The sequence below is a fragment of the Triturus cristatus genome, chromosome 11 (assembly GCF_964204655.1).
Source record: "Triturus cristatus chromosome 11, aTriCri1.1, whole genome shotgun sequence".
Taxonomy (NCBI): Eukaryota; Metazoa; Chordata; class Amphibia; order Caudata; family Salamandridae; genus Triturus; species Triturus cristatus.
Genome location: NC_140594.1, coordinates 1062320217 through 1062337541, shown reverse-complemented (window position 1 = coordinate 1062337541; position 17325 = coordinate 1062320217). Strand labels below are relative to the sequence as shown.

Sequence of the window (17325 nt, the reverse complement as noted above, 5' to 3'; positions counted from 1 at the left end):
GCCCAGGGATGCTGTTGGGAGATGGATGGGATTCTCTTCCTAAGAAATAAACTTAATTTATGATTACAACGTGCCTCCTGTAGTCTTTGATGAGCCATCAGCCATGGCTCTCACACCTTGAGTTCAAGGAAGACAAGTCATGCAGTATGACTTGCAGTAGAGGACAATGGGCCAAACAACTTCAAAACCTTGAACAGCACTGCTAAACATAAACTAGGATTTAAAATCAACAAAAGGGCACATTTGGGTTGGCAAAGGGAAATGTTTTCAAAACCGAAGTTCCTCGTATCACATAAAGGGATTACTGGAGATACTGTGTTTGGTGAACAAGCGTGTCAGGCATTATTCAGAAGGCCCAGTTACAGCTCCAACAGGCCCCATAGAGAATGTTTAAAAGGAAGCACCTAGGAACTGAGTGGGTCCAAGAATGGTATTAAAAGTCTAGAGGACCATATCTTGGTAACACTTGATTGTGGTAGAAATTTTTCAGCAAAGGCCTAGTGCATCCTTGAAATAGCTATACTGTATAGATCATGTTTGGTTCAAACAACTCCAAAATCAGGGTGATCAACTCTCAGTCACCTAATCTTCAGTAAAGCGGTAAACCCCTTGTGTTGCTCTCAGGTCCAGAATGGGGAATACGGTTCTCATAGGTCAAGGAAGGATCCTGCGCCTGACTTTCAGATCACACTCTGGGTTCATCACTTGGTCAAAGTCTTAGGTACTCATAACAGGCGTGTAAAGCCATTGTACTCGGGGCAATTACAGAGGGCAGAACAGGTTCACTACAGGATTACTTCTGTGATGTTTCTTGCACATTCTTGACCCTCTCTTTATGCATAAATGTGGACCTGGTTTGGCCCTGCATCAGGGATGAAGATCTCATGATTCCTGGTCAAACTCAGTTCCTCATGTCATCTTCTGCATATCTCAGTCAGCTGATTCTTGCTTTCATCCTCCTGATCATGGGAATTTCTTTCATCACTATACCGCCTGTCAATTCATCTTTCAGGCAGATTAGAGCAGCACTGCTTTTCTGGTGCCCTTGGCTTTGTTGTAGCCTTGAGGAGAACACCAACATTTGGTGTCCTTACCCTGGCACTGTTGAGAATTCAGGACCACAATCACAGAGTCTGCAACATTAAAAATTATATATAGAGCCAACTAGTCCTAAAATAAACTTTGTAACACATGGGGAGAATGGAGTGTTTGGGTGATACTACTTAGCAGAACTCCAAGTCTGGCCTAATGTGGATGTGGGCTGCTCAGCCTTCCCGGTTATGCTACTTTTTAGCAGGTTTTTGTCTCCACAAGGGCTGAGATACCCAGATGGGGAAACTCCATTTAATGCCTCACTGTATGTGCCCTTACGGTAGGACACCATCTCAGTTCCAAACATACAGCATACATACCATGTGTACCACATCCCGCAATATATACTCAGAGGCAAGCAAATGAGCCTGCAACAAGCTCTGCAGGTCTGTCTTTCACAGTCTAATAACAACCTTACTACCCATGCATATGATTGTGTATAGTCATATATTTGTCTGTCTCTGAATAAGAATTAACACTTTATTTGATCTTTCTGTCATATCATATGACTGTGTCCATTGTTCCATATCTTATTTTAGCACCTGCCTGTATGTTTGAGTTTCTGCCTGTCTGTAAAAGGGGCAACATAGCCGTATATCCCTATGTCTTAATCTGACTAAATGTATGCCCGCATGTGTCTGTCTACAAATGTCTTTGTGAATATTCCTACATGTGCCTATGACTGAAAGAGCCTGCATGCTTTGCCTGTCTGTATTTAACATTGTTAATTCCTGCTTGAGTATACCACTTCTTGTCACTTGATTTGCGTCTGTAGAATCTGTGCATATGTAGCCTGGGTGCAACCGTCCAGAATGTAGAGATACTAGCGGTCAGCTATGTGTTGTTGGTGTTCTGCCCCAGCAACAACAAAACAGCTATTGAAAGTGGTTCCTTCTGAGACATCTTTTCTGTCCTCAAGGCCTCCCCTCAGCATAAATCCAGAAGCTGACTTTAAAAAACAAACAAGCAGTAGCAAACCCAAAAGGTCTGGGTTTCACGTGTACAATCAATCAGGGTTGGTAAAGCGCAACTACTCACCAGTGTCTGAATTGGCCACAGGGGAGTCTTGGAGCATGGCTGCAGTGGAGCCAGAGAGGATCAGAAGAGCAGCGATGCGGCGGGTGGCAGGTAAGTTCTTTTTGTTTGTTCGTTTTTTTGTATTTTCTCATCATTCGGTCCTGAATCCCCCCTCCCCCCCCCCCAGCCACTCTGCCCTGACACCAGCGGCTACTACTTAAGTACCTGTGAAGTACGTACGTTTTATTCTTTCTAGTTATTTAAAACCGTAACAATTTGCCTAGAAAGTTTTAAATGATTATAAAAAAACAGAGTCAATGATATCACAGTTTAATGATTCAAAGGATACATCTGTTGATTCATTGCGTCATAAAAGTGCTTATTCGTTACATCTTTTCCAATAAACCATAAAATCATATGTTAGGAAAACTTTCCGGAAAGTAAAAGTCTGATCTGCCCCTCAATCCCTTGACAAAATTTTGTCTGAAGAGTAAAATACAATGTGTTTTAAAATAGTGACAAAGTATGGCGAGATTGTTGAATTAAGAATTAGGAAAGTATGACGAATGGCATTGAACTTAAAAAGTAAGCCAAATTCATGAAGTCCATTTTGCAGAGTCAATGAGCCTATTGAGTCCAACTTGTACTAGTTCTGGCCAGCCAAAAAGAGTAGATTTGTATATCGATTGGTGACGTGTTCAAATAAGTTTTGTTACACTTTAAAGGCAGGGAGGATTCTCATCTAAGTCATAAAGTGCTTTTGTGCTAGCAGGAGGCCTGCCGTGCCTAATCTCCACTAGTAATAACCAGGATATAACACCAAGGCTATAGGCCGAAGATTAAAGTGCACAGTGCAATCTTGTCAGGCTTGGAGTGTCTAATAGTAATTTTAAAGTACACTATGCAGGTGCTCTTGGCTAAAAAAAAAAAAAAAGAAGTGATAACAAGCTGTGTGCCTGTTTCCCCTGCGTTGCATTAGGTCTAGATGCTAGGCTCAAGATTGCTCACAGCTGGGATTATACTCTGCTGGGAATGGCCCTTTCTTGGGTGCTTTCCCTCAATTTTTTGCATCCTCTTTCCCAGTTTTTCGTTGATCTAGGTACTAGCTTTAGGACTTTGAGTGTGTTTGACACTGCCATTCGGTGCCAAAGCGCTGTGCCAGTCATATACATGATTGGTTGACTCAAGTTAGTTGTAAATCCCTTGTCTAGCGGAGAGAAATATACCCACCGCTGTGGGTCTGCAGCACTGGTTGTGCCATCCACTGACATAGCTCATCGATTGTGCCACAGGTTTGCCCTGGTGGGGCCTGTGTGCGCAGATTACTGTTACTCGACTTGGCATTTAAAAAGCGGAAGTTCTCCCTGGTGACAGGGTGCGGTGTCAGGAATAGGTAGAGTAGAGTGTGTGTGCATTACATGCAAGGGTCGTGTATGGCATCGAATGGTGTGTTCGGTACGACACGCCTGCTTCAAGCACTGGATTAGCATGGAGGAATGTAGGGAAAGGCTATAGAGTAGGATTCGCTACGTGTAGTATAGTAACAGTACACTGTTTGGTAACAAGAGTTTGTAATTGTGAATCCTCTCCGGTAGTGCAATTGGATTGGACATTACATGTGTGGAAATGCCACTTTGGAAAAATGCCCATTTTGATGCTCAGAGCTCTGTGTGCCTCTCGGCCTGTCTCCAATTCACATCTGGGTGCTAGGGGGACAGCTACATCTGTGCATTCCTGATAGGCCTTAAACTAGGGGCTCAAGGGAAACTGTAGACCTCTGACTCTGAGGGGCCTCTCTGGGACAGTTACGTGGGGGTGCAATTGACACCCGCATTCCAAACGGCGGGGTCTTCGCCCCACTAAAGATAGTGATCTAACCTCCTGGGGTAGGATGGTAGACAGGACAGAATTTAGAGAGAGCCCGTGCATTTCAAAGGTGCATTTTGAACTGATTGCATCTTCAAAGGCCATCGTGGGTATAACTACTGGGGCTTTGGCCTCAGAAATTAGAGACTACAAAGCACCATTTTGGTAAGGGATCCAGCCTTTGCTGAATGCAGCAGAAGAGGTCATTTTTAGGGCAAGCCTAGAAACAGCGCATGCGCTGTCGCTTGGCAACAATCACTTACCATTTGTTGGCATCCTTAGCACTTTTCTTTGCTGCCTTCTAATTCGGCAGTGTGTTCAATACCATCACTTCCTTATCTTTGGGTGGAGAAAGGACCAAGTACACATTGATTTACCTTAATTAGCGTTCATCCACTGTGATTGAGGTACGATTTCTTCTATTTTTTAGACTTTTTTTATATAGTACAAACTCGTTTCCCACTGGGAGATATTGAGGCGCTTTACATTAGCACCAGTTATATTACAAATGTTTACATTCCTTTTATTTGAAGCAGTAGAGATTAAGTGGTTTGCCCAGAATCACAGGATGTTGAGGCGATGCCGAGACTCAAACCTGGTTCCTCAATGCGGAAGTCGGCATCACATGCTTCTTCCCCCTCCCACCCACTCCTACATGCAGTTTTTGTGTGGTATGGGGCAGGTCCGGAGTCTGCATAATTATACTCTGAGAGCAAGTGCAAAGTGAACCAATAGCTTTGGGTCGAGATTGCGCAATATAAAACTGCAGCAATATATACAAATCTAAAAAAAAAATGAACAGCTCACCTACTAATCCGTTTTTTTCATTGTCAAAACTGGCAGGCATCAGAGTGCACAAGGTTGCCAATTTAGGCGTGAGCAGCCTTTTTCTTTCGATTCTGCTACTTGTCCTACATTTACTATCAGACATGGACTGCAAGTGCCAGATAAAAATTAAAACCTGGGCTGGTTCTGCTACTCATGCACATATTCGGGAAAACTTGATATCTCTGATAGCACGGACTTTGAGCACAGCCTGGGTGGTAATATCAGTCCATGTCCATTTCTGTGGGAGTTGGTTTCCAATCTGTGGGTTTGGTGGTTTCCTTTAACAAATCACAGATTTCTGAGCCTAACTGATTCCAGTACACTGAGACTACAACCCCCAGAATGCACCAATTAGTTAAATGAAATTAAAAGCCTGAAAATGTCATCATATATGACAGTTAGTTGGCACCTCAGCACAAACTGCAATTACAAATGCATTTACATAACTTTTCGTACCCCCGAAAAGGCGCAGCTGCGCATCATTGTACGAGTGAGAGCTTATTAAAAAGATCATGACATGAGCGCCGTTCTCTCTCCCACTTGGGTATCAAAATTCCAACTGCATACATTTCATTAACCCTTGAGATGGGTAGTACATAAAGCAACTTCGGCTGTAAATATATTTCAGATTCTAAGAAAAGTTAGACTTACTTAAGTGACAGATTTAAAACATAGATGGGGTGACCAGATGGCTGCTTGTCACCAGCACATCCCATTTTCATACCCGTGGCATTCCTTAACAAGTCGTGACGCACTGCCTTGTCAGGGTGTTCGATGTCGCCCTATGCCTCAAATTCTCATCTCCCATTTCTCCCTGCCAACCCTGCTTTAAATCATGTATGTACTTTTAACCTTTGCTCTTCCTTCCTACCCCTTTCAAAATGTCTTCCTTTCCTCCCCCTACTCCACTTACCCATCCCCGTTCCGTGCTCCCTTTTCCTTCCAATACCACTGGTTGCCAAGTGTCACATGGGACTCATTCAAAAGTAGAGAACACATCAGATATGAAGGATCTCTCGTCTACTTAACATCATTCAAAATCAGCTTGATTGAGTACTAGGCAGGTCTCATTTACCAAACTAATTTTTGGGTTACAGTTTGCTATTAGATGTTCTCCTTTGAAAAGTAGGGGTCACACAGGGAGCATGAATTTATTTGGATATAAAATTCACATGAATGTGCTGCTCCTAGGATTTACCAATATTACAAGGTTTGTTTTATGGTTTGTTAATTTTGTGTCAACAAATAATTCCGCACTGAGCTGGAGACTCGGTTATTTTGGACAAATGGTTGAGAACTGTTTGTTTCTAGAAGGAGACCTACAGAGGTTTATCACCAAAGACCCTGTGTTTCCCAACCAGTGGATTTGGATTTACAATACAGTGTATTTTGGGAGTATACTCCAAGGAAGGGCACTGCGGTTAATACAACTGACCTTAAGAACAGGAAGAGATGATTTATAAAAGAACATAGCTGCCAAGTTTCAGCTTACTTATTTTACATTTCCATGTTACCAATATCCCTTTGAGCGACATTTCACAGTCTTAAGTGTGACACTTTATCATGAGTGGAAAACCTGACACTTCACCAGTGGTATTTCTGTCACCATACGATCCCTCTAATGAAGGAATTGCATTTGGGGAATCTCCTGAAGTGTTAGCTCTTTCTCTAAGAGTTAAAGTATGGTATCAGCAGTCACTTGCAGTAAATCATTCCTTGAAGCCATCTGCCACAATCATTGTTGGCCCCGTGAAATCTTATGAGGTCCTTGTTGGACCTAGCACTTGTTGCACAGTTATCCCCAAACTTTTTGCTTTCTTCCTCCTGTTTTTCTGACCTCTTTTTGTTGGCTTCAGAACTCTGGGAACTTTACCGCTGCTAAAAAGTGATAAAGTGTATGTGCTCTCTCCTTTAAACTTGGTATGATTGGTTTACACCTGTTTGGCATATTTAATTTACCTGTAAGTCCCTTGTTCAGTGGTATCCCATATACTCCGGGACTGTAAATTAAATGCTACTAGTGGGCTTGCAGTGCAGATTGCGCCACCCACAGAAGTAGCCTTTCAAACCTGTCTCAGGCCACTGCCATTGCAGGGCCTGTGTGAGCAGTTTACTGCCACATTGACCTGGCATTTAAAACTACTTGTCAAGCATTAACTCTCCTTTACTACATATAGGTCACCCCTATGTAGGCCCTAGATAGCTCTATGGGCAGGGTGCTGTGTAGGTAAAAGGTAGGACATGTGCCTTTGTTGTGTGGCGTGTCCTGGTAGTGACCAACAGCCTATATGGTTTCCCACTGCTGTGAGGCCTCCTCCTCTCATAGGTTTGCATAGGAAATTCCCTGATATGTTTTTCAGTGGTAATTTCTGATCTGAAAGGAGTAGCACTGTCATGATTAGTATGTTTAGAACGGTAGTGAAAAATCATGTTTACTGGTGTAGGTGGATTTTTTATTAGTATTTTAGAAAGCGGGCATTTCTCTGTGCTTATGACTCTTTGTGCTTTGCAGCCTGACTCCAATCCACGTCAAGGACAGAGTGACAGCTCAGCTTGTGTATAGTTTCCAGACAGCCATCACAAAGGGAAGGCTGGGTGTAACAGGGTTGCATCTGCATTCATCTGCATGTTGAATGGTCTTCCTGGGCTGGTAGGGTGAGGGGCGTTAACACTATATTTGTATAGGTTGTGTCCCGCCCTCACACAAAGGGCTTGTTTACCCCCAACTAATATCTGGAGCAAAGTCAAGAGTGGAGGGAAACTCCTGGAACTGGCCAGATCTAGCTGGAAATGTCTCCCACTTTCTAGAAAAAAGGCAACAAATTACAAGTACAGGGGCTCTGACCCCACATTTTTAGAGCACTGTCTTGAACTTTGACCGAACCTCTGTCAGAAGGATTACTGTACTGCAGAAAAGACTCATCTGAACTGCTCTTCTGATATTGCCCTTCTGCCTGCTGGGTGGCATAAAATACTCATTGGATTGCTTTCTGTTTGCTGCCCTGCTGCTCCCTGATTATGGTTTGCCAGAGGACTGCTGCCTACTAGGAGGAACTGCCATCAGGACTACCTGCCCTATGTGCTGGTCGGCTGCTGGCTGGCCCCCTCTGTGCCCAGCATCTAGGGTTCTCCAGGGCCTGGCTGGAGAACCCCTGCTCCCTCAGAGTCCCAGTGTCGGTGGGGCACTGATGTTGACCATTGTTCTCTCTGTAAATAAGCGTACAGAGAGTGCTTTACAACTCCACTTTCCTTTTTTTTTCACTAGCGCATGTTGAGCGCTATTCCCCTTTATAAAAGGAATGACTGGGAGGGCGCACTGTGCCTCTCTGGGTCCAATTGCTGGGGGTACAGTGAGACACCCCACATAGGGGCCCCGCCAGCTGGACCAACGACCAGATTCCTGACGCAATCGGAAACTCTTTCAGCACGGCCCTATCCCCTCGAGCCTGCTGGCTGAGGGACGCTGCAGGGGCCACACCGACCCGTCCCTGGCTGCCTGATCCCATCTCCACTGACAGGGCGCCGGTGGCCTGCCTCTCCTGTGGATGGCCCCTTCCCGCAGGAAGCACTGTGGTGAGTCAGGCCCTGGGGAGTATCAGAACTGCCTAACGTCAGTCACTAAGACTTAGCTAAGGCTAAGTCTTAGTGACTGACGTTAGGTTTGTTAAGTACATGGCACAGTTTAGACAACACGTGCCACCTACTGTAGCACGCTGTTTTAAAACAGGTTAAAGATTGAAGTTCCATTGTTGATTAAACATTTAAAAAGGTAGTGCTTCTCTGATTGATTATCAGAACTGCCCTACGTCCCCCTGCAGGTAGTTTGTTGGTGCCCCGAGCAGCCCTCACAACTTTGCTGCCCTCCTAGCAGCTGGAAGCATTTCTGGTTCGCATTTGCTTGGTGGTGCACGTGCAGTATGGGGCGAAAATCAACAGAGACCTCCGCTTTGTTCATTGAGGAAATTCATTCCTGTGGTGGGCACGAGGGGTCCCTGTGCCCATCTCGAGTTCTAAATCCTACTGTTTCCCGACTCATACAAAGTACCATAATCCCGCTAAGAAGGGGGCAGGGTTTTTCTGTATCTATGTGAATTACTTGTTTCTGTTGGGTTTATGGTGATATTCTGTGATGGGTTTTTGGTGACTTATGTGATTTACCCCTAATCTAACTGGGAATTTTACGCACTGATGTTCTACTGTATTTCACATTCACCTTGCATTGGCCCGAGTTCCTTCACAATACTAATCACTAGTGACATTTGGTCCTTTATGAGCCTTCTCATAACCTGATTTTCACACTTGCACTCATGTGATGTTTCATTTTGTCTTTTATTTTATAACCGTTTGCCTGTCATGTCCTTATATTTTGTATGATGTTTTGGATCCTTGCCTTGGCAGGATAATATACTATTTAAGTGAATACATCATACGCACAGTTGTCATGATTTATGTTGCTTATGGTCAATGTATTATCTAAAATATACTATATATCTTTATATAACCCTGTAAGGAGTCTCCTTTGTGGTGCATTTTTTGTGTCACTGGTGTGAGTGTGTTACGCAAACGCTTTAAACATTGCCTCAGGGGATAAGCCTGACTGCTCTGTGCCAAGCTTTTGGGGAGGAGCACAGATCATCTTTGGTGTGCAACTTACTTGCCCCGACTAGCGTGGTGGGTTCTGCCTGGCTTAGATGCGTACCCTAGCTAACCAGAATCCCCATTTCTAACAGTCCTGGTCCAGGTCGTTTTTTGGTGCCCCGAGCAGCCCTCACAACTTTGCTGCACTCCTAGCAGCTGGGAGCATTTCTCGTTCGCATTTGCTTGGTGGTGCACGTGCGGTATGGGGCGAAAATCAACAGAGACCTCCGCTTTGTTCACTGAGAAAATTAATTCCTGTGGTGGGCACGAGGGGTCCCTGTGCCCAACTCGAGTTCTAAATCCTATTGTTTCCAGACTCATACAAAGTACCATAATCCCACGAAGAAAGGGGCAGGGTTTTTCTGTATCTATGTGAATCACTTGTTTCTGTTGGGTTTATGGTGATATTCTGTGATGGGTTTTTGGTGACTTTTGTGATTTACCCCTAATCTAACTGGGAATTTTACGCACTGATGTTCTACTGTATGTCACATTCACCTTGCATTGGCCCGAGTTCCTGCACAATACTTATCACTAGTGACATTTGGTCCTTTATGAGCCTTCTCATAACCTGATTTTCTCACTTGCACTCATGTGATGTTTCATGTTGTCTTTTATTTTATAACCGTTTGCCTGTCATGTCCTTATATTTTGTATGTTTTGGATCCTTGCCTTGGCAGGATAATATACTATTTCAGTGACTACATCATACGCACAGTCGTCATGATTTATGTTGCTTATGGTCTATGTATTATCTAAAATATACTATATATTTTTATATAATCTTGTATGGAGTCTCCTTTGTGGTGCATTTTTTGTGTCACTGGTGTGAGTGTGTTACGTAAACACTTTAAACATTGCCTCAGGGGATAAGCCTGACTGCTCTGTGCCAAGCTTTTGGGGAGGAGCACAGATCATCTTAGGTGTGCAACTTACTTGCCCCGACTAGCGTGGTGGGTTCTGCCTGGCTTAGATGCGTACCCTAGTGTTGTGCCACAAATAACAGGGATGGACGCTGGTTGATGGTGGTAACAGCTTGTATATTTATTTGCTTTAATACAACATGTATGTTCCGTTTTAGGGCCCACGAGGAGCGGCGATCGTAAGCTCGCCGCCAGCGCTCTCCTTCGAGTGTCTCCGCCCCCCTCCGCGTCACGGAGCCGTCCGTCCCGATTGGACGGGGCGTCACGTGACACAGAGGGAACGAGACACTAGAACGTACAACATCTCCCCTTCAACAATATAAACAGCAAAACATTAATCATGTCATGACAAAGTCTTCAAAGCGCTTGGGCGCCCTAACAGATCTGGTAGGCCTCCTAGGAGTCACAAACCGAGGTTGCCCCTCGGCGCATGGCGTGCTACTATATCTGGTACCCTCCTGGACACCCTGGTTGCCTTCGCACTCTCGCACAGATTTCGTTCCACCACGCCCACCGGCACCACTTGTCTCAATTCGCACCTCCTCGTGACATGCTGATTCTCCTTTACTAGCTCTGTCAACAAGCGGGGTGTGCAACCAACCATTATCCGCCCGTTCACTCCTGCTCACAACCTCGTACTCTTGCCACTCAGGTACACTATCGTCATTCCTGGGCCCACTCGCACGGCCTCCATTCATAATGATGTTTTCCTGGCCTGCTTTGAGCTTGACGATGTCATCTTTGCTTCTCCATCCTCCACTTTCCAAACACACTGCCCCTTTCCTAACCTCCCGCACACGTACAGGAGTTTGAAAGACTGACTCCCCCTTCATCACCTTATGAGGCTTCTTTACTAGCACCCAATCTCCCTGTTCCACATCCTTTGCTTTGGCTCTATTCACGGTATCAGCGTACCTTTTTGCACACTCTTGCTTAGCCATGATTCGCTCCCTGACTCTCAGCGACTTCTCTTGTACACCCTCAGTGTCTTCCCGTACATCATACCACTCGTTGTATTTGGGGGTAATCTCACTGGTGCACCGTCTCCCCCTCATCAAATAGAAAGGCGTGTGGCCTGTAACGGCATTTGGAGTGTTGTGGTAAGTGTGCACCTTGTCTGCGAGAAACTGCTTTACATCCAAATTGGACGCCAGTGCTAGCTGAATTCCCTCCTTGAGGAACCTGTTCATTCTCTCCACCTGCCCATTGCTCTTCGGACTGTACAATGGGGTCTTCTCCTGCTTGATCCCCGAGTGGGCGAGAAAATCCACCATCTTCTTGGATACCAGCTGGGTGCCGTTATCGGATACCATGACCTTCGGTTGCCCTTCTTGAGCGAAGAGTTTTCGTAGCACTTGAATCACCCGGTCCATGATAACCTCTCGGACGAACTTGTACTGTATCCACTTGGAGTAATAGTCGGTGATCACGATGAGAAATCTGCAGTCCTCCGGCAGCAGCGAGAACGGACCCGCGAAGTCGATGGCAATCTTGCTCCATGGGCCAGCCGGAATCTCCACCCTCTGCAGCTCCCCTCTGCTGGTCTTCCAATGCTTGTCCGCCTTCAGACACTGCTCGCACCTGTCTATGAAGTCGCAGACGTCGCTGGACATCCCCGGCCACCAGTAGTACATTTTCAATATATTCTTGGTCGCGGTGCCGCCGGGGTGACCTTTGTGGGCAATCCTTATCAGTTTGCCTCTGAGACCTTCCGGAGGGACGAACAGCTCATGCCGTTTCAAGAAGCCATTCTCGAGGGTGAGTTCCGCACTCACTTGCTGGAAGCTCCGGAGGGAACCGTGTAGATTCCGGACCGGAGGCCAATAAGATGTCATGTGGCCCATCACGGTGCGGAGAACCACGTCCTTCTCCTGAGAAGCGAGCCACTCCTCTTCAGAGATGGAACCTTCGCACATCGCCGTGGCATCCACCAGAGCCACCACACACTCCGTATCATCAAGGGACCCACCAACGTCCCCTGTCACGGGCAAGCGGGACAGGCAATCCGCTCTGCAGTTGAGGCCACCCTTGATGTGCCTGATCGTGAAGTGGTATTCCTGCAGCTTGGACAGTAGGCGCAGCAGCCGCGAACTGGCCTTCCCATTACCACGGCCCTCGCCGGCCATCATGTAGATCAGGGGTTTGTGATCCGTGACGATTTCGAACACCTTGCCCCACAAGTAGTTCTTCAGTTTCTCCACCGCCCAGACACAGGCGAGCGTCTCGCGCTCAATGGTGCTGTAGTGCTTCTCGGCATCGCTCAAAGAGCGGGATATGAAGGCGATGGTGTTCTCCTTCTGCCCGTGGAACTGGCAGAAAACCGCCCCAATGCCCTTTGCACTTGCATCGACCGTGACCACATTCCGCAAGTCCTTGTTGTAAGGCTGCAGCACCGGAGCCTCTGCGATACCCCTCTTGACGGCCTCGAAAGCCGCGTCCTGCTCCGCTGCCCACGCGTACTTGACATTCTTCCTCAACAAGGCCCTCAGTGGCTCCACAGTGGTCGCGTACCCTTGCAGGAACTTCGAATAATACTCACTGAGCCCCAGGAAAGACCGCAGTGCGTCCTTGTCGCCAGGGCACGGAGCTTCTCTGATCGCCTTCACCAGGTCTTCTTTGGGAGCCATCCCATCCGGGGTCAACACATGCCCCAAGTATTCGATCTTGGACTCCATAAATTTGCATTTGTCCTTGGAGACTGTCATCCCCTTCTCACGCAAAACCTCCAACACCTTGCCCAACACCACCAGGTGCTCTGCTTCGTCCTTAGTGTGAATCAAGATATCGTCCTGGAACGCTTCAACCCCCTCCATGTCACAGAACAAGAGATCCATCAACTTTTGAAACACCCCCGAAGCAGAGGCGAGTCCGAAAGGCAGCCGGACATACCTGTACGCCCCAAACGGAGTGACAAACGTGGTCAGCTTCTTAGAGCCTTCGGTGAGGCAGACCTGGTGGTACGCGGACTTCAGATCAATCAGGGTAAATAGGCGGGACCCGGACGTCGACGCCAAAATGTCCTGAATGTTGGGCAGCGGGTGACAATTGACTAGGATGTTGTTATTGAGGGAACGCAGGTCCACGCACAGACGGATGTCTCCAGTTCTTTTCTTCTTCGATACGACGATTGCGGACACCCATTCCGAAGCACCGGCACCTTCAATTACCCCTTCATTCTCCAACTTGTCCAGCACAGACTTGAGTTCCGCCCTGACAGATAGGGGCACAGTCCTGACCTTGTGCTTGATTGGCATCGCCCCCTCCTTCAGCTGTATGTCGTGCACGAAGCCTTTCACGCATCCTACTTCATTTGCGAAGACTGAGCTGAATTTTGCAAGAACTCCGGACAACCCACCCGGTTCATCGTCCGCCTGAATAGAATTGACCCAGTCAGCTCTGAGAACTATGGGATCCGCTGCCCCCGGGATTAGCATCACTCCCAACTTTGCCAGGTCCTTCCATCCCACAAGGCTTCTCCCTTTCTCGGCCACGTAAATCTTGGTATTGATGGCCCTCCCTTTGAAAGTGAGGGTATCGGGAAAGTACCCTTTCATCACTATATCCTGCTCCCCAAACGCTTTCGGGTTTACATCCGTCACACGCAATTGCACATCGTGCCACATCGCATCAAACGTAGTGTCGGAAATCAGGGTAATAGGGGAACCTGAATCAGCAGTGAACGGAAGCTCAACAGAGCCAATCATTACGGAGCCTATGGGCCCCTTCACTCGCCCATCCTCAGCATCAATAGATAGCACTATATCCCCTAGCGCCTCGAGATCACCTTCGCTCACAGAACTCACTTTCACACTGCTAGCTGGCTTCCTGGTCTTGCATACAGCAGCAAAGTGGCCCACCCTCTTGCACTTAGTAAATTTCCTGCCCAGCGCAGGGCAAGCCTTACTGTCCGCCAAGTGATCTAGCGCTCCGCACCTGAAGCAAGCGAACGGCTTCCTAACCGCCCCTTTATCATTCGCCCCTCTGTCAGGAGGCTTCTGGGCGGATTTGCTCCTGTCCTGCACATAAAACACATTGGCAGCGTGGCTAGTCTTGGCAAGTTCCTCTGCGGACACCAGGGACCTCTCGATGGCCTTCGCAATGGCCACCACCTCCTGAAGCGTAGGATCGCGGCATGTCAGTAATCGTTCCTGCACTTTCTTGGAGTGGCAGTAGAACACCACCTGGTCTCTGATGTAAGTGTCCGTCATGCCCGCAAATTCACAGTCTTGGGCCAGAACGCGCAAGCAGGCAATGTATTCCTCAATAGACTCCCCCTCTTCCTGCTTCCTAAGCGCGAACTTGTGGCGCCCCACCATGATGTTAGTCTCTTCAGCATACTGCAGCTCCAACCTCCTCACCGCCTCCTGGTACGCGTTGAGCTGAGTGGTAACACCAGGCGGATTCACGAACACAGGCAAACTGTCGAAGACCTCTTGCCCAGCCTTCCCCAGCAGTCCGAACAGCAGCGCCTTCTTCCGCTCCGCCGAGTACCCCGTGCCATCAATGGAAACAATATAGTTCTCGAAAGCCCTCAACCAGCTTTTCCACTTCATGCATGGCTTGCCGGGAACCTCCAAGAATAGAGGCGGGACACAGATGTTGCCTCCGTGCGCCATTTCGAGCACGCCCGGCACACGAGGCGCGGTCGGCAGACTCCCCCACGCAGCGGCAGGACCCCAAGCCTTGACAGGACGTGAGCACGAGGAATGGGAACCAAGCAAGGCGCAGACACCGCCAGGCGAGACCCCACGGCAACAGAAAGTACCTGGCACTCAGGGCCGGAGACAGCAGCAACAGGCAGAAGCACGAGGCAAGGAGGCAGGCACGGCAGGCAGCAAAGCAGGTACTGGATGAAGCAGGAACGGACTTCAGCAGCAGACGCCCACGTGGGAGGACTCCGCTTCAATCAGCAAGGACAGCAGGGCATGGAGAGACACTCGTGGGCCCAGCTTCCAGAACCCTCGTCGCCATTTGTTGTGCCACAAATAACAGGGATGGACGCTGGTTGATGGTGGTAACAGCTTGTATATTTATTTGCTTTAATACAACATGTATGTTCCGTTTTAGGGCCCACGAGGAGCGGCGATCGTAAGCTCGCCGCCAGCGCTCTCCTTCGAGTGTCTCCGCCCCCCTCCACGTCACGGAGCCGCCTGTCCCGATTGGACGGGGCATCACGTGACACAGAGGGAATGAGACACTAGAACGTACAACACCTAGCAACCAGAATCCCCATTTCTAACAGTCCTGCTCCACGCTGGTCTTAGACCACCCATCACTTTGGTATCAGTAGCTAACACTAGAGAAACTAAAATAACCAATACTGCTACATATTCCCACTTTGAGATCTGCCAATGTGAAAACTCAAACATACGTCGTGCAAACAACAAATGTGAAGGCTCACATGCGCCAATAATTTCCAAGAAACCTTAAACTAGATCTTCTATAGCAATCTCACTTATTCATTTCTGGTGGTAGTTACTCCTGTGCTCATGTTTACCTCACACTTTGATACACTAGCCAACTTGTAGATTTTTTTTACATTCAACAGTGCCACGCAGCTGTACAATATGGCTTGAAAAAACATTAAAAAGCCATATAGTAAAGCTATTTAGCTTTGTCAATCTACTTAGCTTTCGCAATGTTGTATTTGCCATGTTCACATATGTACCTGCGTTGAAAGTAAAAAAAAAAAAAGCACTATAAAGCGACCAGCGTTTGCCAGTCATAGGACTGTGTTATAGCCATGCTACACATCAGACAGGCTGCTGTACAACTTGGCTAAAAAACAGTGACAAAACCAATTCGCAAAGGCAAAACCTTTACACTTTGCCAAAGCTTCTTTCCCTAATCGAGGTTTTGCCTTTCCAAGAGGACACCTGCTAACCGAAGATAGCGATAGGGGTTAGAATACACGAATAACTACGCCTCATTGAAGTTAGCAGTTGGAGCAGACTTTCCAGCAATCGTACTCCTTGCAACGTGAGCACGGGGAAGCGAAGACCGCAGGTCTGCGCTTGGTAGCAATTCGAAAATCACACCAAGCCAACCAACCAAAACACAGCTCTCCGGAAGGAGGTGGGGCTAAGTTAGGGCTCCCTGCGACAACCAATAAGTGTGTAAAGAGAGCCGGAAATAGCTAAGGATAGAACCACAAAGCACGTGAAATTATTATGATCCGATTCCTTCCGGGGCGGTAGGATATCACTTCCGGGTAGTTAGACAGCTTCATCCGGGGCGGGCCATTTCTACCTACCAATCACAGACTTTAAGAAGCAGTACTGCCGCCAAAGTAACACCCATTGACCTGTCGATAACAGTAAACTAGTTTTTCCAATGTCCACTTGTTCTTGCGTTTGAAATCGGTGCTACAGTCATATGCAGATCTAGTCGTGCTTTTAAATATCTGCGTGTGTAAGGCGGGTTAGCCCACGTTCGTTGATCCTTTGGGGAGGGATTTATGTCGTCGTCTCTGCAGCATGGACAAGGACTTGCTAAAGCAGTCGCTGAGCCTGCACGGGCCCACCTTGTATTCCCTGCTCAAGTGTGAGCAGTATGAAAACCTGGACTTCAGGAACCTACTGGGAGAGGTGTCCAAGTGCCAAGCCTACAGGTAATGAAACATGAGCGCATCTCAAAGTTAATGACATATCCCTGCGCCTTTTTGAATCTCTCTACAGTGCTTTGAGGGGATAGTAATCTGTTTGCTCTTAAGTGTCAGTACTCTCCCATTAAATGTAGTGTAGCAATGCTCAGAAGCAGGTACTCCGTACCGGACAGTACCCGTCCATTTAAAACACCGGTCTCCAGTCGACGAGTTCGATTGTTTCGGAGGGGGCCCCACTGAAACCGACTAAGGGGAAACATTTTTTGAGGATGAGGATTTTTTTTAAAGCGGGCGGGTCCACTGATGTTCATTAGAAGCATTCTGTTTTGTCTGGAGGATGAAGATGAGTCAAAAGAT

At 47.3% G+C, this 17325-nt stretch overlaps 1 protein-coding gene across 1 annotated transcript in view; it reads left to right on the top strand.

Annotated features, from left to right (window-relative positions):
* Window positions 1-16606: 16606 nt before the first annotated feature.
* The window catches only part of TTC14 (tetratricopeptide repeat domain 14), a 71036-nt gene continuing 70317 nt past the window's right edge, over window positions 16607-17325 (top strand). The window contains exon 1 of the mRNA XM_085635383.1: window positions 16607-16974. Within this exon, the coding sequence (XP_085491509.1) occupies window positions 16841-16974 (134 nt within the window). The 5' untranslated portion in view covers window positions 16607-16840. The remainder of the gene's footprint in view (window positions 16975-17325) is intronic.